This window comes from Festucalex cinctus, chromosome 11 (assembly GCF_051991245.1).
Source record: "Festucalex cinctus isolate MCC-2025b chromosome 11, RoL_Fcin_1.0, whole genome shotgun sequence".
Lineage (NCBI taxonomy): Eukaryota > Metazoa > Chordata > Actinopteri > Syngnathiformes > Syngnathidae > Festucalex > Festucalex cinctus.
In genome coordinates this window covers 8,871,898-8,898,912 of record NC_135421.1, presented here as the reverse complement: position 1 = coordinate 8,898,912, position 27,015 = coordinate 8,871,898, and the positions used below count along the sequence as shown (strand labels likewise).

General features: G+C 39.8%; 3 protein-coding genes across 3 annotated transcripts; all 3 read right to left on the bottom strand.

Annotated features, from left to right (window-relative positions):
• Window positions 1–4,932: 4,932 nt before the first annotated feature.
• Window positions 4,933–6,035, bottom strand: LOC144030391 (trace amine-associated receptor 4-like). The gene is made up of 2 exons (XM_077536651.1): window positions 5,845–6,035; window positions 4,933–5,757 (listed from the first exon to the last, which is right to left on the bottom strand). The coding sequence occupies exons 1-2, from the start codon at window positions 6,018–6,020 to the stop codon at window positions 4,941–4,943; spliced, it is 993 nt and encodes a 330-aa protein (XP_077392777.1). The 5' UTR covers window positions 6,021–6,035; the 3' UTR covers window positions 4,933–4,940.
• Window positions 6,036–15,101: 9,066 nt separating this feature from the next.
• LOC144030201 (trace amine-associated receptor 13c-like) lies at window positions 15,102–16,194 on the bottom strand. Its single transcript, XM_077536279.1, has 2 exons — window positions 16,006–16,194; window positions 15,102–15,918 (listed from the first exon to the last, which is right to left on the bottom strand). The coding sequence occupies exons 1-2, from the start codon at window positions 16,179–16,181 to the stop codon at window positions 15,102–15,104; spliced, it is 993 nt and encodes a 330-aa protein (XP_077392405.1). The 5' UTR covers window positions 16,182–16,194.
• Window positions 16,195–20,522: 4,328 nt separating this feature from the next.
• On the bottom strand, window positions 20,523–21,593 carry LOC144030200 (trace amine-associated receptor 13c-like). Its single transcript, XM_077536278.1, has 2 exons — window positions 21,418–21,593; window positions 20,523–21,339 (listed from the first exon to the last, which is right to left on the bottom strand). Exons 1-2 carry the CDS (start codon window positions 21,591–21,593, stop codon window positions 20,523–20,525), a joined length of 993 nt encoding a protein of 330 aa, XP_077392404.1.
• Window positions 21,594–27,015: the final 5,422 nt, after the last annotated feature.

The window sequence follows — 27,015 nt, the reverse complement described above, 5'->3', positions numbered from 1 at the left end:
TGACGACCGATTGTTCTTGTGGTTCAGAATGTCAAGTTCGGATCAGCTGCTGCTCAGTGGAGAGGCATATCTATTATAGTGGCACACAGGGGTCACTATTTGCCTTGTGACCGTTATCACTTTTCAATAAGTAACTGCACATTATATCAACAATTTATAATTGCTTCATTGATTTTTACCATGTTTAACTCATTCACTGCCATTGACGTAAAAACGCGTCAAATGATGCATTTTTTTTTTGCTGGTCTGGCAATGAATGTGTTAATAAATAACAAATAAATAATAAATAAAAAATATATATAAGTGGCCCTTGCAGCTTTCTATTTTTCTGGATGTAAGTTTGGACACCCCTGGCTATATGTTTTTCTCAATCGTCAATTTCCATAAATGACGGTCCACCTTTCGGCTAATGCACAGTGACACTAGCCTCGAGGCGACAAACTAAAAATGACTTGAATCAGGTTCACGTCTGTCGAGCGGGACGAGTACAATATGTAACCGCATATTGACGTCAGAATGAGGTCCAATTAATTGACGTAATTTACACGTCGTTTTGGAGTTCGACAGACCAATGCAATATGATCTGCACGTGCTGTGGGCGTCAATTGCTTAGTGGGGAGAGTCGCATTCCGTGAATTGATGATTGACAGAAGTGGCCAGTTTTGTATAATTTTATAAAACTTCTTACCTCTGAAAATACATATGAAAACATAGTTAATTGGATATGAAGAGTCCAGCCTCTGAGTCTTCAGTAATGAGGTCGTGCACGTAAATGTGCACGGAGCGTGTACGAGCGTGCAGTTTGTTTTCGGCCACCGGTGGCAGTAGCCATTTGAAATTTTAAATCTTCCATATAGCTGCTTTAAGGTCCGAAACAAGCACAAATAAATAAATAACTAACTGCTCACTGCGCATGCCATGGCAGAAGTTAGATCACAACAACTACGCCACGCGGAGCAAGAAGAGAGGATAGGCCAACACGACACCAATGTGGTGGGCAGGGGGAGAGGAGGAGCTGTCGGGCAACTCGCAACGAAGTAGGAGTATTTTTATTGATATATATATATATATATATATGTATATATATATATATATATATATATATATATATATATATATATATATATATATATATATATATATATATATATATATATATATATATATATATATATATAAAATAGCCGCAATAAATGAAATCCGTGAAGTAGTTAGCTTCATGTTTTAAATTTATTATACATGTTTTAAGGCTCTAAAACCCCTCTCCACACATTTTATACACTTTTGTCATCGAGGCATTTACATTTTCTCACATTTCTCTCATTTAAAACATTCTCAATGTTCAAACTTTCATAAATTTGATAAAATAGGTACATTACTGTAAAAAAAAAAAATGCATGCAAAATTGTACTAAAATAATCCGCGAAATAGCAAAGCCATGAAAAGTGAACCGCGTTAAAGCGAGGGAACACTTTTTTTTAAAATATGTCCTTCTTTTTAACCTAAAGGGATGTCAACACATTCCTCAGCAGAGATCAAGCCCGAGTTAAAATGTTAATTGTGATAATCGTGTTAAATTTAAAAACTTTGTGTTCAGAATAACTTGAATCCTTATGCAAAAAAAGTATGACTGATTGTTTTACAAAAGATAATATGGCACATTCATCACATCTGCCTGGAATTTACAATCAGAGTTTAATGTTATGGCCCACTGTATATGAAAAACAGAAAAACTACCTGATATAAAAGGATCTGAACATATCCTCGTATTTTTTGTGGGTGCAAAGCAGTTGCGTTGTAGTTTTGCGCTAGCCAGTGTGCTGGTCTTTCACTCCTCACTGTCTTGCACCTGGTTTTTAGAATCACTGCCGGAAGCCGAAAGAATGATGTCATCTCTCTTTGAGTCCTTAGAGCATCCGTTGGCCGCACACAAGTTCACCATAGCATTAGTTGCTGATTTATCAACTGTTTGGCCAATTTTCTAGGTCACACTGATTGTTTTCTTATGGGGTATATGCCACGGAAGAGGCGGGACTGTTTTTGCACATCAGCTTTGATTCCAGTTCACGACGTGTGCCGTGTCCCAATACTTGTGCTTCCGACTTTGTGCCCCTCAGTTGCGCGTTCCCCTTCAACGGGTGCGAGTGTGTAGTGTGTCTGTCAGTTGTGCGAGCACGCGACGGAGGGGTGGAAGATGCGAGTGTTGGAACGCGGCCCACAAGTCGCAAACCGGAACCGGAGTCAAAGCTGATGTGCAAAAACACGGAAGTCCCGCCTCTTCCGTGGCATACACCCCATTCACTCGCATTGATGCTCTGCCCTCCACCGCAAGCGGCACACTTAAGCGTGACATAACACTAGAAGGTCTATTGTAGCATTTGCAAACATCTTTATAATGATTTTCGTTTTGTTTTTGTTTTGTTTTTTGGGGGGGAGGGGGGTGAAGTAAACAGCTTGTGAAACTGACTTCAAAAGTGACAATGAAACTAGCAAGGGGCAGTACTATGCAAATCAAATCTCCAGTTGCACATCTCAGTTCGCATTTTGTGCATCAATCAAACACACTGAAACACAAAACTGAGTGGGTGCTTATGTAGGAGACCGCAGAGCTGCCAAATCCCCGAGCGCTCCCCATGAAGCCCGTAACACGTTGTGATTGTTCCACTTTTTTATTTTCCATTGATCAGAATGGCCGTTTTAGATTTCCCTCCACTCCCTCTGTGCTGGACTTAGGAGGCAAGAGAGAACCACTGGTCTAAAGCAGTGATACTCATTGGACGGCTGAGGCGGAGGAGGGGGGAAGAAGTGACGGGGGTTGAAATTAGTGATAGGCTACACATGGCTGGCCTTGGCAGTTTACATTATTCTAAAACAAAACAAAAAAATAAACGAATCAAAAATATCATGCGTAGGTGCCATATACTAATTATAATTAGGAGTAGCTGGGGGCTGTTAAAAAAGCTAACCATTGATGGGACACTGTGACTTGCTAAGAAGAATTTAAACATAAAAAGGTTGTAAACATTTATTTATTTAAGCTTAGCAATGGAACATGTTTGCTAATGTACCAACTATTCTATATTAAAAAAGAAATTTGATTGTGTTCAATGAGGGGAAAAAAAAATCAGTTTTTATTTACCCAAATATTACATTTTAAAAAAAGGACATTTTGGAGCTAAAATTTGAATACTGTGATACCTTGACACGACAATATTTTTGCTCACTATTATGATTTCATCAGAATGCCTATAGTGACAACTGAGAACACACAGTCAATACTTCTTTTTTTTTATATATTCTATCACATAAATATATAACAAAATTATACAACTAAGATACAAATGCCCACATTAAAAGTCTGCTTTCATCTCAATTAATTTTGTTTCCAAAAAAGAGGCAACTGTCATACATGGCAACAGAGCGTGCTCCTGTCGGTGCTCCAGCTTATTGTAGGGTCCGGTGATTTGATCTATATTGGAGCTAAAGTGGCTTCCCCCTTGACTTTTCTCTGCTAACGTGGCACTTGTGTAAAAGTATAGTGAGTATCACCGGTCTCAAGCATTAATTGCTTTAAACTTTCACGCATCGTTGTTATGAGTATGAGTGTTGTTGTAATTAGCGGTGGTAAAATACTCCAAATGTAACTTATTACCACATGCCATTTAAAACTACAATAAATTGCTCATTAACAATTTACCAACATAGAAGTGTCCAATCTAATAGGCACTTAAAAATTAAAATTATGTAAATATATTATTGAATATTGGACATGTATAATCTGCTAAATTTACCATTTACATGCATCATAGACAATAGTCCTCAGTTTTTTTTCTTTTTTGTAAAAAATATTATATATATAAATATATTATTATTATTATTATTATTATTATTATTATTATTATTATTATTATTATTATTATTATTATTATTATTATTTGTAAGTGTATGTATAATCACAGACAGAGGGGAAATAATCTTTACTATGGAAATAGACTCCGGCCGGCCCTGCATACTGCATTATAAAGTTCTCACTTTTTTATTTTTATTTATTTATTTTTTTTGTTGGTGCAGGGACAACAACAACATGGGCATCAGGACTGGGTTGTAAGAGAAGTTTATTATATTTACTGCACATATAAATGTATTTCCGCTCAAATATTCTATTTGTATATACTGTATACATATGCGTCTCTGTGTGCCCTGTGATTGGCTGGCAACCAGTCCAGGGTGTCCCCCGCCTGCTGCCCAGAGCCAGCTGAGATAGGCGCCAGCTCCCCCCGCGACCCTTGTGAGGAATAAGCGGTCAAGAAAATGGATGGATGGATGGATGTATACATATGAACGATTGGTGAAAAGCTTGGGCACCGTTTCCCATTCAGTAGCATGTCACATTTTTAATGGCACTTGTGTTGCTGAATGTGTTTGGAGGAGTGTGGGGCTGAGAGCTGAGGAACAGTGTGACTTCCTGAAATGGTGATTTTGCACTTGTGAACACATTCCAAGTGAATGTGATTTTTGTTTTTTTGGCCTATTTGTCTACTTGTACCCTGGCGACCATTTCAGTTTCACCAAAGGCAGCTGGGATAGGCTCCAGCACACCTGCGACCGTAGTAGGGTGACCAACTGTGTCCCGCGTAGCACTGCGTTTGTATTAATGACGTGAATTGAGCTTCAAACGCTCTGCATGCACGCGCTACGCGATTGCGTCCTGCATAACGCGTGCATGCAGCCCTTTGAAGCTCAATTCGCGTGTCCTGTGAGTTTCCGCAAAACGTGGGACAGTTGGTCACCCTAGACCCAAGTAAGGATCCCCCGTTCGGAGGATGCATGAATGAATCATACAACCATAAAAACAATGCATCTCAAAGACAAAACAACATAACGATTATGTGAAACAAAATGTAGAAAATATATTGTGGACATTATGACATGTGAAAGCACTACAGTAGGTTAGCCTGGCTGGAGTCAGGCCGCAGAATCTGCAGTGTCACAATTAGCTTGATGGACCTTCTGAACCACGGATAGAAAAGGGCATAGATTAACGGATTCAAGCAGGAATTGAAGAAAAACAAGTAGATGAGGATAAAGGCTGAAGACGCATTGAGCAAAATGTACTGGCCCGAGATGGTGACGCAGAAATAGGGCATGATGCACACAATAAACACCACCACCACCACGCCGAGGGTCCTGGCTGCCTTCAGCTCAGAACTCCTGGCAGGCAATCCCTGCGAGCGCTGCAATGTGACAACTCCCACGTGGAAGCGCACAGCCCGCGCATGAGAAACAGCCACCACAAACACTCTCGTGTACAGAAGCACAATGACAGTGAGCGGGCCTATGAAGGAAACAAAGAGGTCAATCATAGCTGCAACATAACTGACCACAATCTCACATTTGCCTACACAGGTGTTGTACCTGCCAGGCTTTTTTAGAGCGTCCATAAAACACACAAACTGGAAAACCAAAGAAATAGACCAGCATAACAAAATGCCGATTTTTACTCTCTTTTGGGTGATCTTGACGGGGTAATGCAGAGGGTCACATATAGCCACGTAGCGATCGATTGATATGAGCACCATGCTTCCTATTGAGGCAGATGTTATAATGTAATTCAGAAGATAGTATATAGCGCACCCCAAGTCGCCAAACAACCAACAACCTTCAAAAGAAAAAAACTGAAAAACCATGAGAAAGCCCACCAAGAAGTCAGAGGTGGCCAGAGAAAGCAGGATCAGGTTTGTGGGGGTCTTCAGTTGCCTAAAGAGAGAGAAACATTCATTATTATTCCTGGACCTGGTCATAACTCAAGACGTACAAGTGGAGTTAGAAACACAATGCATTCACTTGAAGTGAGAGATGGAGATGATGACCAGCAGGTTAAGAGTGACGGTGATGAGAGAGATGGCGGGCAGCAGCATGTAGGTGAGAACGGTGGCAGGGCGAGGATGTTGCATCCTCCTGCAGGAAGTGTTGACGAGCAGCGGGAAGCACAGCTCGGCTTGGTCCATCATCTTCATCATCAGTGAGAGCAGGAGACGAACAGCCCCTCAGCTGGGTCAGCTTTTTTATTATGACAATGTTGTGATGTTCTGCACTAGTTTCTCTCTCTCCTCCCCCTCATCACCACCCTCCCATACCTTGTCAGTAATCTTTGGAGATCCAACTACTTCTACTATTTTTTATGTAACTTGCCATTGCTATGTGTTTTGTATCATCTGTGGCAGTGACAGTACCGCCAATCGTTGATCAAACAGGTGAGGTGAGGGGAGCAGTCAATCTTAACATAGCCCATGTCATGTCTGGGGTCACGTCAGGGTTAAGTTTGAGTTCATGACCTGTTAAGTTTGGGTTCATGACCGTGAGGTCAAGTGTCTGTTATGTACTGATGTAACAAGTGTCTGCTTTGAATTGATGTAACAGCATCTAGGTTCAACTGGTTTTAAGTTATGTACACAGCTATGTGATGTCAGGAGCTTTGTGATGTCAATCTGTAATCCTTTACTTGGTCACAACCAATCAGATAATTCACTGTCTGTGGTAGCGGTCTGAGAAGTGTATGTGTTTGTCGGATTATTACTTCTGTTATCACCGTCTTTCTGTGCAACTCTCTTTGTTTCTCGTCTAGTCAAGTTTGTTCCACGCCTCTTGATGTGAATAATTAAAATCTTATATGTGTCTGCGCTTTGGGATCCAACCTCAGCACATAACAGCCAAAACCATAGGATAATCTTTCAGAGGTTTTAAATGGAAGAAAGGAAAATGTTTTAATTAGGCCCAATTATCCATGTATTTGCGTGTGCGTGCATGTGTGTACCTAAGTTTAGTTTAAATTTGTTTGAATTTCTCCAGTTTGAGAGTGAAGGCAACCATGTCCCAAGTGCTTTGTATTTTGCCGCGTGTGTGTGTGTGTGGGGGGGGGGGGGGGGGGAATTAGGTTTGATATCAACAGAATGTTTATTGCGGTTTTCTTAGGGTGTATTCAGACCTGCACTGTTTGGTCCGCTTTAAACGGACCAGAGTTCATTTCCCACGCTGATCCGGACCTTTTGTGCAGGTCTGAATACACACAAACGAATCCTGGTGCAGACCAAACAAGCAGACCGAGACCCACTTTTTCAGGTGGTCTTGGTTCGCTTCCAAACGCACTCAGTACGGTTCACTTCTGTGAAGTCTGAATACAAACCATGGCTGAGCCGCACCAAGTGCAGGACATATGCGCCTTTTGGGGCTTAACAAGCCACCGTAGCCAAGCATCGCGGGGGGGAATATTGCCCGGCAGTGAATATTGTGCTAAATTCATTCGTAATTATTAGTGCTGTCAAAGTTAAAGTGTTAACTAATTAATTAATCACAAAAAATTATCGCATTGATCATGTATTAACGCAGATTAATCGCACTATTAATTTTGACTGCAGATGATCCTTTAGCTTGACAGCGGATGGCTATGTTAAAGGTAGCACAGGTTGTGTTTGAACAATAAACGTAACATGTATTAAGTGAAGCATTTAATAAATGTTTGCCTGTGACATTCAGAATATTTGTTCAGGTCAAACTATTGGGGTCATTTTTTTTCCACTTTAATTTATGCAAGTAATTAACTGATTAGAAAAAGAGGAGGATGAGCATGTGCAGTGGATAAAAAAAAAAAAATTGACAACGTCCTCTTCTTAACATTAAATGCCGAAAAAATTAACACAAGAATTTAAATTTGGCGGGCAAAAATGTTGATTAAAAAGCCTTTTAAATTTAGCGATTAATCATGATTAATCAAAATTCTAAGATGTGATTAATCTGATTAAAAATTTTAATCGTTTGACAGCTCTAATAATTATGCATATTCTGTTTAGCCACGCTGCTGTCATCACGTTGTGCTGGGGGCGGGGCACGCAAAGTGCAACGGTCCCTCGCAATCGACGACGCTGTACCAAAATTAGAAACAGCGTCGCGGAAACTCCGTTGAATGAGCTTCCATTGACGCTCGCAAATATCTTGGATCTAACAACTCCACAAATCTACAGCAGTAATGCAGAATGCCGAAATTTCAAGTTGTCCTCTATTTCCTGGCTTCGTTATGCGTCCAGCCCTTGTCATTTTTGTCCAATGGGAGCACAGATCATCACGTGGGTCGAGGTGATTGCGCAATAGAGTCCACTTGCAAAAAGCACAGTGTGAAATTCACACTGTGTATTCAGGACCTAAATACTAAAACTTATCTTGCCATCATGTTTTCTGGCTTGGCTCAAGAAATAACCACTACTTTTGTGGTGGAATTAGTGATAAAATTGAACCCAAGAGCAAGAGCTGTTCGATTTTGCCTAACAAGAAAATCCTGATTATTTTCTCTCAAACCCGATTTTCCATAACGATTTCTTTGTAAAATAAAAATAATGACAAAAGTATTTTGAATGTTATTTAAACTTAATTTGGCTTTCTTTGAACTCAAAGTGCCAGTGAATTTAACTCTGTTAATACACACAGAACAATCCCTTGGGATTAAGAACATCTTACTGAAACAAGAGACTTCAGCTTGTTCAGATGTTCTATACTAGTTTCTCTTTCTCCTCCTCCTCACCACACTCCTATTCTTTTCTCAGTAATCTTTGGGGATCCAAGGCAGAACTATTTTCTATGTAACTTGTCTTTGCCATGTGGTTTGAATCGTCTGTGGCAGTGACAGTATCGCCAACCGTTGAACAAACACGTGGGGTGAGCGGGGGAGTCATTAACATGGCCCAAGCCATAGGATAATCTTTCATAGACTTTCAATGGAAGAAAGCAAAATTAGGCCCAATTATCGGTGTCTGTGTGCGTGCGTGTTCGTGCGGGTGTGTGTACCTAAGTTTAGTTATTACGGTTGATATCAACAGCTTGTTTATTGCAGTTTTCTCAGTATTCTCATTATTGTACTGGATGGGGAATGGAGAGGAAAGAGTTGGAAAAATATGACAATAAAAATGCCACCGAGTTCAAGACTGATCATGAAAACTAAAACTTTACTTGCCATCATGTTTTCTGGCTTGGCACAAGAAATAACCACTACTTGTGTGGTGGAATTACTGACAAAATTGGACCCAAGATCTCGGGAGCACTGGGGCAAGGAGTGTCAAAAAAATAAAAGATCTGCGAGCAGCAATGAAGGGCTCTCGCAGTCTCGAGTACTTGCATGTTGGGGCACTGACACATTGGAATTCAATTTTTTATTTTATTTTTTAATTGCACACCTTTAACAAGTTTTTTTTTTTCACATTTTCACACATGTTTCGATCATCAAAATCACAGCAGCAGCATTCGTGATTTAAAAAGTTTGCTTTTTACTTTTCATCTTGAACATCTTTACATGAAACAGTTTCAAGACAGATACAATCTCTAGGAAGAGTTCTTCAAAATGTGACCTCAATCACTGGCCGAATGTGGACTGACGAAATTTGAAAGAAATTAAAAATTTCAGACTTTCTGGTAGATTTAGTATATGTCTACAAGAGATTTTTTGTTGTTGTTGTTTGTTTTGTTCTTCCCGTGGGAGGAAGTAAAACTATTCAACTCCTTCCCGAACGAGGCTCGCTCGGTTACACTTCACTCTCTTTTGTGCAGTATACAAAACACTTCAGCAGGTAAAACTAAAATACAATACCGAAATTAATCATTCTCAAAACAAATCTAAATCAATTGCAAGTAAATAAAAGTACACATAGGCAAACAACGTGTTACATTCCTTTCCTCCGTGACCGGGCAGACTTTTTGCTAATGCGCAAAAAGTGTATGCGTTACACTTTTGCGAAATACTTCTATTTCGACATGTCTCAGAAACCACCTCATAAGAGTGCATAAACTTTTTTTTTTTTGCAATGTTTGAGATTTTTTTTTTCTCACAAATCCAGTGTTTCCATTACTTTCCATTGCTTTTGCGAAACTTGCCTTTTGCGCAAAATTGAGGGTAATGGAAACACACCTAATGTTGCGAGGTGGCTCCTGTCCATGTCCATGTGACTTTTGATATTTTTAGAGTATGATTCTGGGATGAGCACAGAAGTGCACATTTGGTGAAGATTGATCACAGTTCACGACAGAGGAGTCGTGAAAAAAAGAGACTAATCTTTTTTTTTTTGGATAGGTTCCATGTTTTTATAGCAATAGAACAGAATATTCTGTGGGCCTTGTAAAATCAGTCAAAATCCAGCAAAACAGCCAGGAATGAATTTAAAGGTAAAGTAAAATAAAAATAAAAAAAAATATATATATATATATATATATATATATATATATATATATATATATATATATATACACACAAAAAAAAGAATATTTACAATGATATGTCTATGTTGCTACAGCCTAGTTAAAAACGTGGAATTCTGATTAATATTGTCTTTGTGGAATATGAAGAAAGCGGCAAAATCTTTTTAACTATCTTACGGGGTGGCCATTTTGCCACTCGCTGTCGACTGAAAATGACATCACAGTAGCTCAGGGCCAAGGTAACGACCATTCACAACTCAGCTTGCAAGCGTCACATGACTAAACTCAGAAAACAGGTGAGCTGTGATTGGTTGTTACCTGAGCCCTGAGCAACTGTGATGTCATTTTCAGTGAGATATAAATATATATATTATATGGATAAAAAAGGTATTTTTTTTGCTGCTTCACTCATATTCCAAAATGCAGTATTATTCAAAATGTTTAGACTAATGGGAGAACATATACAATATTATAAAGAAAATGCTAAATTAAACACTAAATAAAAATTAAAAAAAACAAACAAAAACGTTTTGCGTTGACTGATTATCGCGTTCGCCTCCCAGTGCTGAGGAAGTGAGATCGGGTCCGGGCTTCAACCTTCCGGAGTGGAGTTTGCATGTTCATGTTTGCATGCTCTGAATTGCCCCTTGGTGTGATTGTGTATGGATGGTTGTTCATCTCTGTGTGCCCTGCAATTGGCTGGCAACCAGTTCAGGGTGTACCCCGCCTACTGCTCGAAGCCAGCTGGGATAGGCTCCAGCACCCCCGTGACACTTGTGGAGAATAAGGGGTTAATTAAGTGAATGGATGGATGGAAGAGTTTTATGTGTTTTAAGAGAAAAAAAAAAAGTAGGTTCGATTTTTTATTTTATTAATTTTTTTTACCTCACTTCCTGAACGTTCAAATAAGGTCCTTCGCTTTGTTGGCTCCCCAGAATTTTAGCTCACTGGAAGCACTCGGCAAACAAAACCGGAGACATGGTCACGGTGTGGGTTCTAATGTGTTTTGCTATTAATAGTCTAATCCTATTTCTCTTTACACTTTATATGTTAGGATCTTAATCCTAGTTGGATGTTGTGTTGTTAAAATCATCTAAAGCAGTGATACTCATTGCACGGCTCGTGGGTCACGTGCGGCTCGTACATAGAGGCGGAGTAGGGGGAAGAAGTGACGGGGGTTGGAATTAGTGATAGACAGTGATGTGTGGTCAGGGCAGGCAAGGTAGGCACTGCCTGACCAAGGCTGAAATGAAACAAAAACGAATTGGCTTCTTTTATTGATTTAAATTATTTTTGCACTTCACATAGCCTACACTAGATTTGAAAGTGACGTCTGGCGATTTTCATAGCTCAATTAAAAAGGACTCACGACTTCTTCTGGCCCGCAGGCAAAAATGCTGCAAAATTCTCCTGCTGAAGGCACACGCCTCCAATGCCTCCAGCAGCCCTTTCTGAGTAGTGATGTGTGTTCGCGCATGCGTAGTCAGTTTCCCAGTAGAAAAGTCCTTTAGGCAAATAGGCAGATTGCTACGCAGCCTTTTTACGTAGCTGTATTATTCCTATGCGAGCATACGTTTGCACAGTTTATTCGTGAATTCAAAACACACTTAGTGCACAGTACGCCGGTAAGATGACGCCACTCTGAAAAATATAAAACTATTTTCACGCCTTTCTTTTGAGGAAAAATGTCATCTTTTGAAGGATGGGAGACCGACGCCTTAGCTACCGGATCTTCAGCAAAGTAAGGGATAGAGAATTATTCGTACTTTTCACAAAGAATGCTACAAAAGGAAATACTGGCTTTGTGGATGGTTTCATTTCACATAATGTTTGACATTGCTATTGCTAGCTTGATTTTGCAAGGAATTAAGACTGTTTTACTTTGAGATGTCCACTCTATTACATCCTTTCCGGGGGTCCAGATGGGTTTTTATTAATGAATGAAATTGTCCGGTTTTGTTGTGCGGCAAATGGGAGGCGGAGTGCACTGCACAGTGTTAAATTTATCGCGACGGGCAGACCCACATTTGCGTACAGCAGTTAGCGTTCGAATATTGTCCTCGGCTGCAACGGTGGCCAGAGTTTTAGCTGAGTGGCGAAGTGATGAGCTGCCTCACAGGAGGCGAAGAGCACGAACCTCGCTCATCCCAATTTGTTTGCTGAACAAAAAATGCGCTTAAAACATTGTCTGTCATAATCATTTTTGTCAAGTAATTTTTGTTTCTAACAATACAGAGGAGGCATGCATTAAAATAGTTTGAATGTATACATCTTGGAGTAAACATTTTTAAGTATATTAGTTACGCCTAAGTGTCTTCTTTTTTTTCTTTTTTTTTTTTAGGAGGGGGGGGGGGGTCATGAAAATAGGGTCACCCTATATGTTGTACACTCGCCTGCCGACACACATATTTGTAATTGGTGTGTATGTTTCAATTTACGACTGCCTGCCTACCCAAGCCTAGAGCTCTTTGCACGTCACTGGTGATAACAACAACTAAATCACTAATCAAAAACCTTGTGTAGGTGCCATATACTAATTATAATTAGGAGTAGCTGGGGTCTGTTAAAAGAGCTAACCATTGATTGGACACTGTGACTTGCTAAGAAGAATTTAAACATAAGAAGGTTGTAAACATTTATTTATTTAAACTTAACAATGGGACATGTTTGTTAATGTCCCAAATATTCTATATTAAAGAGAGAAAAAAAATGATTGTGTTCAATGGGGTTACCCAAATAAAGAAAAAAAAGGACATTTTAGAGCTGTAATTTTAATTCTGTGATACCGTGACACGGCAATATTTACGCTCACTGTTATCATTCCATCAGAATGTAATATCGGCACATGCCTATAGTGACAACTTAGAACACACAGTCAATACATTTTTTTTAATATTCTGCCACATAAATACATAACTAACATTATGCAACTAAGATACAAATGCCCACATTAAAAGTCTGCTTTCATCTCAATTAATTTTGTTTCCAAAAAAGAGGCAACTGTCATACATGGCAACACAGTGTGCTCCTGTCGGTGCTCCAGCTTATTGTAGGCTCCGGTGATTTGATCTATATTGTAGCTAAAGTGGCTTCCCCCTTGACTTTTTCTCTGCTAACGTGGCACTTGTGTAAAAGTATAGTGAGTATCACTGGTCTCAAGCATTAATTGCTTTAAACTTTCACGCATCGTTGTTATGAGTATGAGTATTCTTGTAATTAGCGTTGGTAAAATACTCCAAACGTAACTTAATACCACATGCTATTTCAAACTACAATAAATTGCTAATCAACATTTTACCGACATAGAAGTGTCCAATCTAATTATTGTACATGTATAATCTGCTTAATTTACCATTTACATGCATAATAGACAATATTCCTCAGTTTTGTTTTTTCTTTTTTGTAAAAAAAAAAAATCACCACATTTTGTATTTATTTAACTTATTTTGAAATTATTATTATTATTATTATTATTACTATTATGATTTGTAAGTGTATGTATAATCACAGACAGAGGGGAAATAATCTTGTCTATGGCGCCAAATAGACTCAGGCCGGCCCTGCATACCGCATACTGTTGTGCAGCTGAGCTCACATTTCTTTTTCTTTTTTTTCTTTTTTTTCTTTTTTTTTTTTCTTTCTTTCTTTTTTTTCTTTGTTTCTTTTTTTTTTTTTTTTTTTTCTGGTGCAGGGACAACATGGGCATCAGGTCTCGGTTGTAAGAAAACTTCATTATATTTGCTGCACATATAAATGTATTCACCGCACAAATATTCTATTTGTATATACCGTATACATATGCACGATTGGTGAAAAGCTTGGACACCATTTTCCCATTCAGTAGCATGTAAGTGTATGTATAATCACAGACAGAGGGGAAATAATCTCTACTATGGAAATAGACTCCGGCCGGCCCTGCAAACTGCATTATAAAGTTGTTGTGCGGCTGAGCTCACATCTCACATTTTTTATTTTTATTTTTTTGTTGGTGCAGGGACAACAACATCATGGGCATCAGGACTGGGTTGTAAGAGAAGTTTATTATATTTACTGCACATATAAATGTATTTACCGCTCAACTATTCTATTTGTATATACTGTATACATATGCGTCTCTGTGTGCCCTGTGATTGGCTGGCAACCAGTCCAGGGTGTCCCCCGCCTACTGCCCAGAGCCAGCTGAGATAGGCGCCAGCACCCCCCGCGACCCTTGTGAGGAATAAGCGGTCAAGAAAATGGATGGATGGATTTATACATATGAACGATTGGTGAAAAGCTTGGGCACCGTTTCCCATTCAGTAGCATGTCACATTTTTAATGGCACTTGTGTTGCTGAATGTGTTTGGAGGAGTGTGGGGCTGATAGCTGAGGAACAGTGTGACTTCCTGGAATGGTGATTTTGCACTTGTGAACACATTCCAAGTGAATGTGATTTTTGTTTTTTTTGGCCTATTTGTCTACTTGTACCCTGGCGACCATTTCAGTTTCACCAAAGGCAGCTGGGATAGGCTCCAGCACACCTGCGACCGTAGTAGGGTGACCAACTGTCTCCCGCGTAGCACTGCGTTTGTATTAATGACGTGAATTGAGCTTCAAACGCTCTGCATGCACGCGCTACGCGATTGCGTCCTGCATAACGCGTGCATGCAGCCCTTTGAAGCTCAATTCACGTGTCCTGTGAGTTTCCGCAAAACGTGGGACAGTTGGTCACCCTAGACCCATGTAAGAATCCCCCGTTCGGAGGATGCATGAATGAATCATACAACCATAAAAACAATGCATCTCAAAGACAAAACAACATAACGATTTTAAATGTGAAACAAAATGTAGAAAATATATTGTGGACATTATGACATGTGAAAGCACTACAGTAGGTTAGCCTGGCTGGAGTCAGGCCGCAGAATCTGCAGTGTCACAATGAGCTTGATGGACCTTCTGAACCACGGATAGAAAAGGGCATAGATTAACGGATTCAAGCAGGAATTGAAGAAAAACAAGTAGATGAGGATAAAAGCTGAAGACGCATTGAGCAAAATGTACTGGCCCGAGATGTTGACGCAGGAATAAGGCAAGATGCACACAATAAACACCACCACCACCACGCCGAGGGTCCTGGCTGCCTTCAGCTCAGAACTCCTGGCAGGCAATCCCTGCGAGCGCTGCAATGTGACAACTCCCACGTGGAAGCGCACAGCCCGTGCATGAGAAACAGCCACCACAAACACTCTCGTGTACAGAAGCACAATGACAGTGAGCGGGCCTATGAAGGAAACAAAGAGGTCAATCATACCTGCAACATAATTGACCATAATTTCACATTTGCCTACACAGGTGTTGTACCTGCCTGGCTTTTTTAGAGTGTCCATAAAACACACAGAGTGGAAAACCAAAGAAATAGACCAGCATAACAAAATGCCGATTTTTACTCTCTTTTGGGTGATCTTGACGGGGTAACGCAGAGGGTCACATATAGCCACGTAGCGGTCGATTGATATGAGCACCATGCTTCCTATTGAGACAGACGTTACTATGAAATTCAGAAGATGTATTATAGCGCACACAAGGTCACCAAACAACCAACAATCTTCAAAAGAGAAAAACTGAAACAACATGAGAAAGCCCACCAAGAAGTCAGAGGTGGCCAGAGAAAGCAGGATCAGGTTTGTGGGGGTCTTCAGTTGCCTAACGAGAGAGAAACATTCATTATTATTCCTGGACCTGGTCATAACTCAAGACGTACAAGTGGAGTTAGAAACACAATGCATTCACTTGAAGTGAGAGATGGAGATGATGACCAGCAGGTTAAGAGTGACGGTGATGAGAGAGATGGCGGGCAGCAGCATGTAGGTGAGAACGGTGGCAGGGCGAGGATGTTGCATCCTCCTGCAGGAAGTGTTGACGAGCAGCGGGAAGCACAGCTCGGCTTGGTCCATCATCTTCATCATCAGTGAGAGCAGGAGACGAACAGCCCCTCAGCTGGGTCAGCTTTTTTATTATGACAATGTTGTGATGTTCTGCACTAGTTTCTCTCTCTCCTCCTCCTCATCACCACCCTCCCATACCTTGTCAGTAATCTTTGGAGATCCAACTACTTCTACTATTTTTTATGTAACTTGCCATTGCTATGTGTTTTGTATCATCTGTGGCAGTGACAGTACCGCCAACCGTTGAACAAACAGGTGTAGCGATAATTGGGTTGTCTTTTTGACGAATTAATACTTTGGACGGTATTAAGTTGTAATTATCTCAATAACCTCTAGGGGCACCACGTTGGCTTTGCTTTGGTTAACAGGAGCAAACAATGACAAAATCCGTTCTTATCAGTCATTCATAATCTAAAGTCACTACACTCAATATTCAGTGGTCCGTTGTAGTAACAAAAGAATAATAATCCACTCGAAACACAGATGATTTAAGCCTGGTTCACACGGCAGGAGAATTGGCCCGATTTTAGCCCCGAATTTCCCCTCCCGACAATCGTAAGGAGTCGGCACGTCCTTACTAAGGACGCGCCGAGACGCAAGCGATAATCTTCACAGATAATCCTCCCGTGTATATTGTCTCCACACACAGCGCCTCCCGATATCTTGAAATCGGGCATATCTAACATGGTGGATTTTTTGGCCCGATTTCGCTCCGCGCAGCAGATTGACAGTGACGTGCAGCCAATCAGAAAGCGAGCCAGCGAGGAAGCTGGTGGGGAATCCAAAATCAAAACAGTCATGACGCAGCAGAAAGTCCGTGCTATTACACTCTTTTTATTTTTTTTAATTATTTGTATTTTTTTTTTTTAAATACACGCACACACATTCTCCACAATTAAGTGCCCTTTGGAAAGTGCCCCCCTTTTTTTTCTTTTTCTTTTTTTTTTTTTTTTTTAATTTAATTAACATTTTTACTGAGGACAGGTCAATGTTGACACAATCGTAGAAAAGCTGCATGATTAATCACGTGGGGGGAAAAGAACAATATGCGTGTGTAGTGTACCCGTCTAGCTCTCTCTCTCGCTGGCATCCTTTGTCACATGAACGCTAATTAGCCACCGTTGGTCGCAGTGGGACAGACACACAGCCAGTTAACTTTCTTATGAATCCAGTGAAATTGTATTGTTTGTTTGCCCTCTATTCACTACCTATACTTGTTTTGTTGTGAAGTAGCATGTCTCACACAGCACAAACAACAGCTTAAATTAGCCGAATGACCACCTAATTAGCTAGTTTAAAATGCTATATGCTAATTCAATAATAGATAACGTGATAACCACCACAGAGTAAGACTAATGACGGTGAAAGGAAGCTCTCTGTGATGAAAAGCATTAGACTTTGGATCATTGTAATTTGATTTGTGGGGATTATTTTGACTTCAAATGTAATGAATTGTTTGTGTCTAATTTGTATTATGCTAGTAGTCACATGCAAAAGCAATCCAACACGTCATTGGTGGTCGAAGCATTTGAATTGAGTTGCATTGTGGAAATATCAGAAATGCCCGGATGTTTGGAATTGTCACTTGCCTGTGAAAAATACCCTTTTGCCTTCTTGTAATGACAACTGTCAGTTTTATTCATTCTCAGGCCCTTGATAAGTTTGGTTACTAATTGGTCTATTTATTTACTAATTGAAGCATAATGCCTAGAAAGGAGAGGCTGAAAAGAGAAAAAGAAAAGGAGCTACAGCAAGCAGCTAAGGGAAACACCTCTCTGCTCTCTTGGATGAAACCAAAGTCACATGAGGATGAAAGGTCAAGACCAGAGAGTCATGTTAACTAGTGTTTAGCACCTTTTAAAGCTCTTATTTTAATATTTTAATATTGATTTGCTCCTTAATTTTAATTTTATTGAAATCTTTAAAGCTGTTCACATTTTATTTGTAAGTGGTTTGCACTAAATCTGCAGGCATGAAGCTATTATTAGCTAAATTTAGCTAATTAATTATAATAATTCTTATTTTGTACCAACCATTTTTTTTTATTTACACTTCTATAAGGTATTCTATTTGCGCAACCCCCCCCCCTTTTTCCCCCAAAGCACTTTATGATTATGATTTGACTGTAGCAAAATTAAAGTTTGTCACTTCCATTGTGTAATTAAGTCAGATTAAAATAATTTTGAGCCGAGTGTGGGAGATGAATTGTGTACATGTGTATTTGTTTACTAGATATACAGTACTTTAGATTAGCGGTTTGCTTACTTGAATACAAATCCTGAAAGGCCACAAAGATATTTTTCAATGAGTCAAAGGTTCCATTTCTCAAGTCAGTCAGGCCACACATGATAAGACTGTAATATTCAAAACAATATATTTCTTAAATAAAAAAAAAACATGAACCGAAAGAAACTGTAATTTTTCATTTGACAAAAATTAACATAAATGATTAAATCGCACCAAATATGACCCATCATGAATCCAAATCCCCCCCAGACCTATAATACATACTGACTGTATTCATAACACGAGCTGTTTTTCAAACCTGTCCACATGACCCAGCATCATGGGTGGGCATTAGGGGGGCCATGCCCACCCTGGCTTGGGAGATGTTTTGAGAGTCCTCGCCAGCCAACTATTCTTCTTCCTTTCAGTCAAGCCATCGCTACTGCTTCAAGTAAAGCACAGCGTGCGAACCAACCACATACCTCCTATGACAAATCTCAGAGGTGGTGGGATGGTCACGGAGTCATTCATTCGGACATAGTTGTTTACAGAAATGGCGTTCGGCTTTGTTGCTAATGAACTTTTGAGTTGAATAAATGCACACAGAACTACACCATTGTTTTTTGTTGTCTTTTAGATTTCAGGATGTACTGGATGCATTCGGTCGTATTCTTTCCCTGTTTTTATTAGCTTCATTTTATTTAATTTCTTCTGATGGTAGAATAGTTAGATAGGCAGTGTTTTGATTTTGTAGTGTAACATTCATGAATAAATGTATGTTTTATAAACTCTATTCCGACTAAAGCCTGGTTCACACGGCAAGATTTTAAAATTGTCGGCCGATTTCCAATCTTTGACAGACCCCACACGTGAAGAGAAAAAATCACGGGAGTTCCAGTTTTGAACGTACCGTGCGTGGTGTGCGGCCACACTGCACAATCAACACACTCCACACGAGCCGAGTTCATTCAAGAATGTGGCGGGAAGTCTCGCAAAACCTCTCGAGATTAAACGAAGCTTCCGAGTCGTCAACATGAGTCGATCCTGGTTTTCAGCCGAAAAAGCGGCATAAAAAGAAAAGGTGTTGTTTAAAGGAGTGTAAATGGGCACTGGCGAGACATCGCTTGCCCTCGGCTCGGTGCTGGCGGCGGGTTGGCGTCCCACCCGGAGACCACGTTTATTTAAGGCAGAGGGGCAAGGGTGTCTAACTGTGCACACCAGTGCACTTATGATAATTACTCATTTCATCAGGTAATATAACCTTATCCTGATTTCAACTCTCGAACAATATGACCCATAATTTGATCATCACGTCAACTACAGTATTAATGTGTGATCTAAAATGAATGCTGTTTATATAGGCTTATTGTAATATAGCTACATGGGATTGATGATTATTGTGCGATGAGTCATGAAAACACATGCTGCACGATAAAGCTGTTGTGAAGACGATTCTCCTTGAAAGCACACATGCAAAATAAATAAATAAATAAATAAATAAATAAACTTAACAACAACAACAAAATAGTAACAACAACGATAATTGGCATCAGGACTGGATTGTAAGAAGGTTTTATACCTGTATATGTATGTATGTATACAAATGCACTACCAGTAAAGTTTGGACAGTTTCTCGTTCAATAGCAAAGAAAGTGTGTTCAAACGTTTGACTGAGAATTTATTGTATGCTGTATGAGGCACATATCGGCAAACAACCATTCATACTTAACATCTTAGACAATTTCGATTTTTGAAGACAAAAAATCTAAACAATGTATAAGTACGAAGCAAAAATATCACAATGTTGAATGTTGCTTGCTGTGGGTGATTGGAAGAGTGTGGGGCTTATGGTGGAGGAACAGTGTGACTTCCTTCAATGGTGCTTTTGCACTTATGAACATATCACAAGTGAATAGGATTTTTTTTTTCTCATGTGTTTCTATTTTGCCCTGGTGACCAGTTCAGAGTGTAACATGCCTTTCACCCACAGACAGCTAGGGTAGGCTCCTGCACACCTGCAACCCTAGTGAGATACATCCAACAATAAAACCAATACATTTCAAAGCAACAATAATAGAGCTATGTTAAATGTGAAACAGAATGTAGAAAATGTCGTATTGTGGACATGTGAAAGCACTACAGTAGGTTCGCCTGGCTGGAGTCAGGCCGCAGAATCTGCAGTGTCACAATGAGCTTGATGGACCTTCTGAACCACGGATAGAAAAGGGCATAGATTAACGGATTCAAACAGGAATTGAAGAAGAACAAGTAGATGAGGATAAAGGCTGAAGACGCATTGAGCAAAATGTACTGGCCTGAGATGGTAACGCAGAAATAGGGCATGATGCACACAATAAACACCACCACCACCACGCCGAGGGTCCTGGCTGCCTTCAGCTCAGAACTCCTGGCAGACAATCCCTGCGAGCGCTGCAATGTGACAACTCCCACGTGGAAGCGCACAGCCCGCGCATGAGAAACAGCCACCACAAACACTCTCGTGTACAGAACTACAATGACAATGAGAGGGCCAATGAAGGAGATAAAGAGGTCAGTCATGCTGCAGGCATAGCTGAACCAAATCTCACATTTGCCTACACAGGTGCTGTACCTGCCAGGCTTTTCTAGAGCGTCCATAAAACACACACAGTGGAAAACCACGGAAATAGACCAGCATAGGAAAATGCTGATTTTTACTCTCGTTTGGGTGATCTTGACGGGGTAACGCAGAGGGTCACATATAGCCACATAGCGGTCGATTGATATGAGCACCATGCTTCCTATTGAAGCAGACGTCATTATGAAATTCAGAAGATAGTATATAGTGCATAGAAGGTCGCCAAAAAACCAACAACCTTCAAAAGAGGAAATCTGAAAAACCATGAGAAAGCCCACCAAAAAGTCAGAGGTGGCCAGAGAAAGCAGGATCAGGTTTGTGGGGGTCTTCAGTCGCCTAAAGAGAGAGAAACATTCATTATTATTCCTGGACTTGGTCATCACTCAAGTGCAGTTAGAAGAACGATGCGCTCACTTGAAGTGAGAGATGGAGATGATGAGCAGCAGATTAAGAGTGACGGTGATCAGAGAGATGACCGACAGCAGCAAGTAGGTGAGAGCGGAGACGGAGCGAGGATGTTGCGTTTTCCTACAGGAAGTGTTGACGAGCTGTGGGAAGCACAGCTCGGCTTGGTCCGTCATCTTCATCATAGCAGGAGACGAACAGCCCCTCAGCTCGGTCAGCTTTTTATGGCGACTGCGTTTAGATATTCTTCATGAAATACTACAGTTTCCTTTTCTCCTCCTCCTCATCACCACCCTCCCATACTTTGTCAGTAATCTTTGGGGATCCAAGGCATAACAACTTCCTACTATTTTTTCCATAATACTCAGATTTGCACAAAATGCTAGTTGCGCAAAAGCAAACTGGTAATGGAAACAGGAATTTCAGGGGAAAAAATGCTCAAATTTCGCAAAAAAAGTTTTTACACTCTCATGAGGTGGTTTTTGAGACGTTTCGAAGTATTTCACAAAAATTTAAGTTGAATAAAAGGCTATGAGTAGCTTTTTTTTTTTTTAACAAGCTGTGTGTTAAATTTACCTTAAAGCTGATTAAAAATTTGTGTACGTTATTGTCTTGTGCTCATATTGTCTATTGAGGATTTTGAGGTTATCGTGGTTATTTTTTATCAGATTAGAAAAATGTCTTTGGCTCACATTTATAACTGCTTTATTGTAAGTAGTTTGGTGTTGTTTAAATATTTGTAAATAAACTTCAAGCTTATTTTTTTCTCCACTTCGTTTCGGCAGCTCAACATTTTTCTTTGTAATAGTTTAGCTTCAGCTGTTCACGATGGTAGTCTGGGATTTGATAGTTTTTTTGTTGTTGTTTTTTTTAAATGAAGCAGCTATTAGGGCTGGGTATTGCCGCCAACCTCACGATACGATACGTATCACGATACAGAGGTCATGATACGATACATATCGCGATTAGGGATGTCACGATTAGGGCGATATTGTGATATCGTGATATTGAAACTGCCACAATATCGTCGTCGTCATGTTCACAGTATTTAAAATGAACACATCTGTTAAAAAGGTCAGGTTGATTTCCATTTGTGCAGTTCTAGCACCCTCTAGTGGCTAGTTTATTAGTGCAATTTAATTTTCATTAGAGATGTTTTGGCCTTCTATGTTTAAAATCTATGCTAATTGTCAGATGAAGGGGAACCTAATTTGCTTGTGAAGCGATCACTGTGTGCTTGCATTACCAAGTAAGTACCTCAATATTATTATTAGCGATTGTAGGTGGTTTATATGCATTGCTGTTATGTACAAAAGCATAATATTGTGCTTTTTTTTTAGTATGAGCTCTCTTTTTTACAATATTGTAATTTTTTTTAGATATCGCCAACGCCCCCACAATATCGTGATAATTATCGTATCGTGACCTTCATATTGTGATAATATCGTATCGTGATGTTTGAATATCGTTACATCCCTAATCGCGATACATATGTATCCCAATACTTGATCTTCAAGGCGATACATATCCCAATATATTACATTAATTTTCTTGCATTTTATAATAACAGTCATATGCATACCTAAAGGATATGTTTGTTATGCTGACTGACAAAAATATTTTTGTTTGTAGCCCTTCTGGTTTACCACCAAGCGGCATTCCTAGTCTAAATATGTACGCACTGCAGAGCAAGGAGCAGCTTTTACAGACACACCGGGAAAAATTATTAATAGTCATGAGCCGATATGAGCAAAAATATCAGAGCATTAAAATGACAGCTCTAAAATGTGCTTATTTGAAATATTTGGGGAAATAAAAACAGCATTTTTTTTTTCATGTAATACATTCTATTTAGTTTTTAAACAAAATATACGAAAATTGGTACATTAAGACACATGTGCCATGTTAAATTTACAAGTAAATAAATTTTGACATTCTTCCTTGCTTTCATTTATCTGAGCAAGACGCAGTATCCAATAACTAGTGAGCTACTTTTGCATTAATTGAAGGCAATTAACTTCAAAGACGCTGCTAGTTTTTATTTTTTAGGTACAATGCAAGCTGCAAAGGCAAACGTTAACTGTCTATTTAAAATTAACGATCAATATCGATTCTGATGCCTGCGTATCGATACGTGTATTGTAATGAGGCCCGCAACGATATATTGCCGTATCAATTTTTTGAGTACACCCCTAGCAGCTATGTCAATTGCTGATTTTTTTTAAGTTTACCGTTAAAACAATCAACTTTAAAATCGCAAGAAAATGCGTGAGGGGTTTTCAGCTAGAAGTCTAATAAAAGTTGCAATCATAAGATCAAATAGGAGCCATAATACCATGTGTTTTGGCTTTCTTCTGTCTTGCAGACATCAGGGAGTATGTTTGTCCTGAGTGGCAGGAGCCAGAGCACCCTCACATTAAAGAGGAAGAAGAGCAGCAGTATCCATCCATTAAAAAAGAGGAGGAGCCAGAGCACCCTTGCATGAAAGGGGAGAGAGAAGACCCTCTCTACATCAAAGAGGAGGAGACGGATGTCTATGTTGCCATCAGCTGGTCTCCCTTTGAAGAGTAAAGATGGTGCAAGTGAGGCAAGCAGAGGGGCGGAGCCTCCAAGCAGCAGCTCATGTCAACAAATGACAACTGAAGGTGATGGAGACCACTGTGGAGGGTCAAAAGCAGACGGCCTACTAGCTCCACTATCAGATAGTGACGACGCTATGTCAGACGATCTTCACGATGATGATGAGGAGGAGTCTGAAGGTGATATGATTTGTCACACTGATAACAAACGCTGGAAATGTTCTAAGTGAGGGAAAACTTGTGCTAATAAGAGCTGTTTGAAAAAACTCATGAGAATGCACACTGGTGAGAAACATTTTGCCTGCTTAGTCTGTGTCCAAAGATTCTCTCAGAAGTGGAATTTAAAATGTCATACAAGAATCCACACAGGTGAGAAACCTTATGCCTGCTCAGTTTGTGGTCAAAGATTCTCTCTCAAGAAAGACATGATTCAACACTCAAGAACCCATACTGATGAGAAGCCTTATGCCTGCTTGGATTGTGGTAAAATATTCTCCCAGAAGAAAAGCTTAAAAGAGCACAAAATAACACACACTGGTGAGAAACCTTTTGCCTGCACAGTATGTGGGCAAATATTCTCTCAAAAAGTAAGTTTAAAACTACACACAAGAAACCACACTGGGGACAAGCCTTATGCCCGCTTAGATTGTGGTAGAAGATTCTCTCACAAGGGAAGCTTAGAAACGCACAAAATAACACACACTGGTGAGAGACCATTTGCTTGCATAGTATGTGGGCAAAGATTCTCGAAAAGTAAGTTTAAAAATACACACAAGGACCCACACTAGTGAGAAACAGTATGCCTGCTCAGTTTGTGGGCAAGATTCTCTGACAAGAGAAGGTTAAAACACACACACAATAACCCACACTGGTGAGAAACCTTATAGCTGCTCAGTTTGTGGGCAAAGAGTCTCTCACAAGGTTGAGGTCAAGAGAAACAAGTGTGCTGGTGAGGAACGCAGTAATCAAGAAGCTTTCAAAGCAAATGTTAAGTATCTGACGTGTTTACGCAGGGTTCTTCCTGTGTACAAAATTCAGAGGCGGCCACCTCCACCTAATTTGCCCGCCACCTCCAGCATGAGCGACTGAAATCATAGCGCTCCATGTGTGTTGATTGAGCTTGGCAGCAATGTATTTTAACTGCAGTTGCAGCGTTGTGCCCATTATTGAGGTACTATATCAACAGCAGTGCACCGGAAAGACCTGAAGCAACAACTGAAGTAGAAACAGAATGTCCCCCCCTCACTTTTCTTTCTTTTTTAACTTTATTCAGGGTTTAAAAAAGTAAATAAATCCTTAGCCTGAACATTCCGGGGAACGGGTATGCAGTGTTAATGTGCTGATTCATTTGTGTGGTCTAATCACCACAAAGTCGTGCTAAGCAATGAATGCGCACGCACATTTTGTAGTTGCATATATGGTCACTCACTGAAGCCGAAGTGGCAGATGTGGATGTACATGCAAATCTTCTATCAATGTAATAAATAAAAAAAAAAAATAAAAAAAATTGTATCCCTTGCCATGCGCATACATGGCATGAAAGCAGTGCTTTTATGCGTTTGTGTGTGTGTTTTCTCCATTAAAAGAGTGTTGAAATGAAGAGGAGGACCTGATCGTAAAAAGGCTGCAGGAGGGTGGACGCTAATGGTACTGATCACTTTAGTATGCAGAGCAGAAAATCTGTAAGGTGTCGCACGTGATATTTTTTTATTTTTTTTTATTTATTTTTTTAATTAGAAGAGTGGTACACCATAAAACAATGGTTTTTAAAACATTATTTAATTAAGGGTAGGACCCGACTAATCATTCGGCTGCCGATTATAATTGGCCGATTATTGGCCTTCAAACATTGGGTAAAACAATCAGCCAATTAGGCCAAATGGCCAATTATTTTCCCCTTAAAAAGTTATCGAAGAAAACCGAAGTATCCAACGCTGTGAAAGTAACCGGAATGCACCATTTTGCTTGCATGGCATTAGCAACTAGCAAGTATGTAGCATATGTGGTTTTTCTGTTGTCCCGAAGAGTCCTTTTAAGCTGTTTAATGACGCCACAGTTGGAGTTAACTGTAAAGCTAAATACATAACATTACGAATTGCATACCATCCATTGTATATTTGATGCTAACAGGAAGTTAGCATCAACTTTGGGAATGGTTTTCCTTCTGATAACAAACATCCACACACAAATCTTGTGGGAACACATACAGTATAAAGGGAGATTTTTAAAATATTATTATTATGCTCTTTCTATACTACATACTACATTCATCACGCCCGCGGTTGTGTGTTAGTCCACAGTACTGTACATACACTGGTACTGGCCGCCTGACGCACATTCTGACGGGGCTTGCTTGAGTGGTCATGCATAGACAGGGCTCGCTGCCGTTGTCTGTTTTCAGCATCTACTTGTTCCGTGGGTCTGTCTTGAATCATTTTCAGCTTTATGTCAGTCACTTCAGCTGATGTGCGTATGTCGATGGCAGACTCTAGAGCAGGGCTGTCAAACTCATTTTAGCTCTGGGGCCACATGGAGGAAAATATATTACCAAGCAGGCCGGCCCGGTAAAATCATAGTATATAACTTAAAAACAATTGGCTATTTACATGCTAGTCCTAAATTGTGGGGCTCAACTGTAAATATATAGTTCCAAAAAATAACACCAATGCAAATGGAACTCGGCAACATTTTGTCCGTATGAATTCCAGGCATGTTATACCTACCTGTTTTGCATATATATATAGTTGCCAGAATACATCATCATATGTGTTTGTGTTACCAGTAGCTGAATGTGTGTCGCATTCAGTATGTTTATGTTTGATTTATGTTAGTCTATGATTTTATTTATTTATTTATTTTTCAACAAACCGTAACTTTAGGTTGTGTGTAAAATAATGACATCCAGGTCAATTCCGTGTTTAAGTTGCATTGCTCATCTGAGGAATGTTGTGAAATTGCTATTTTATGTTTTGATTTTGGCTGTAAGATTAATTGGTCCAAAATTACTTTTTTTTTTTTTTTTTTATAT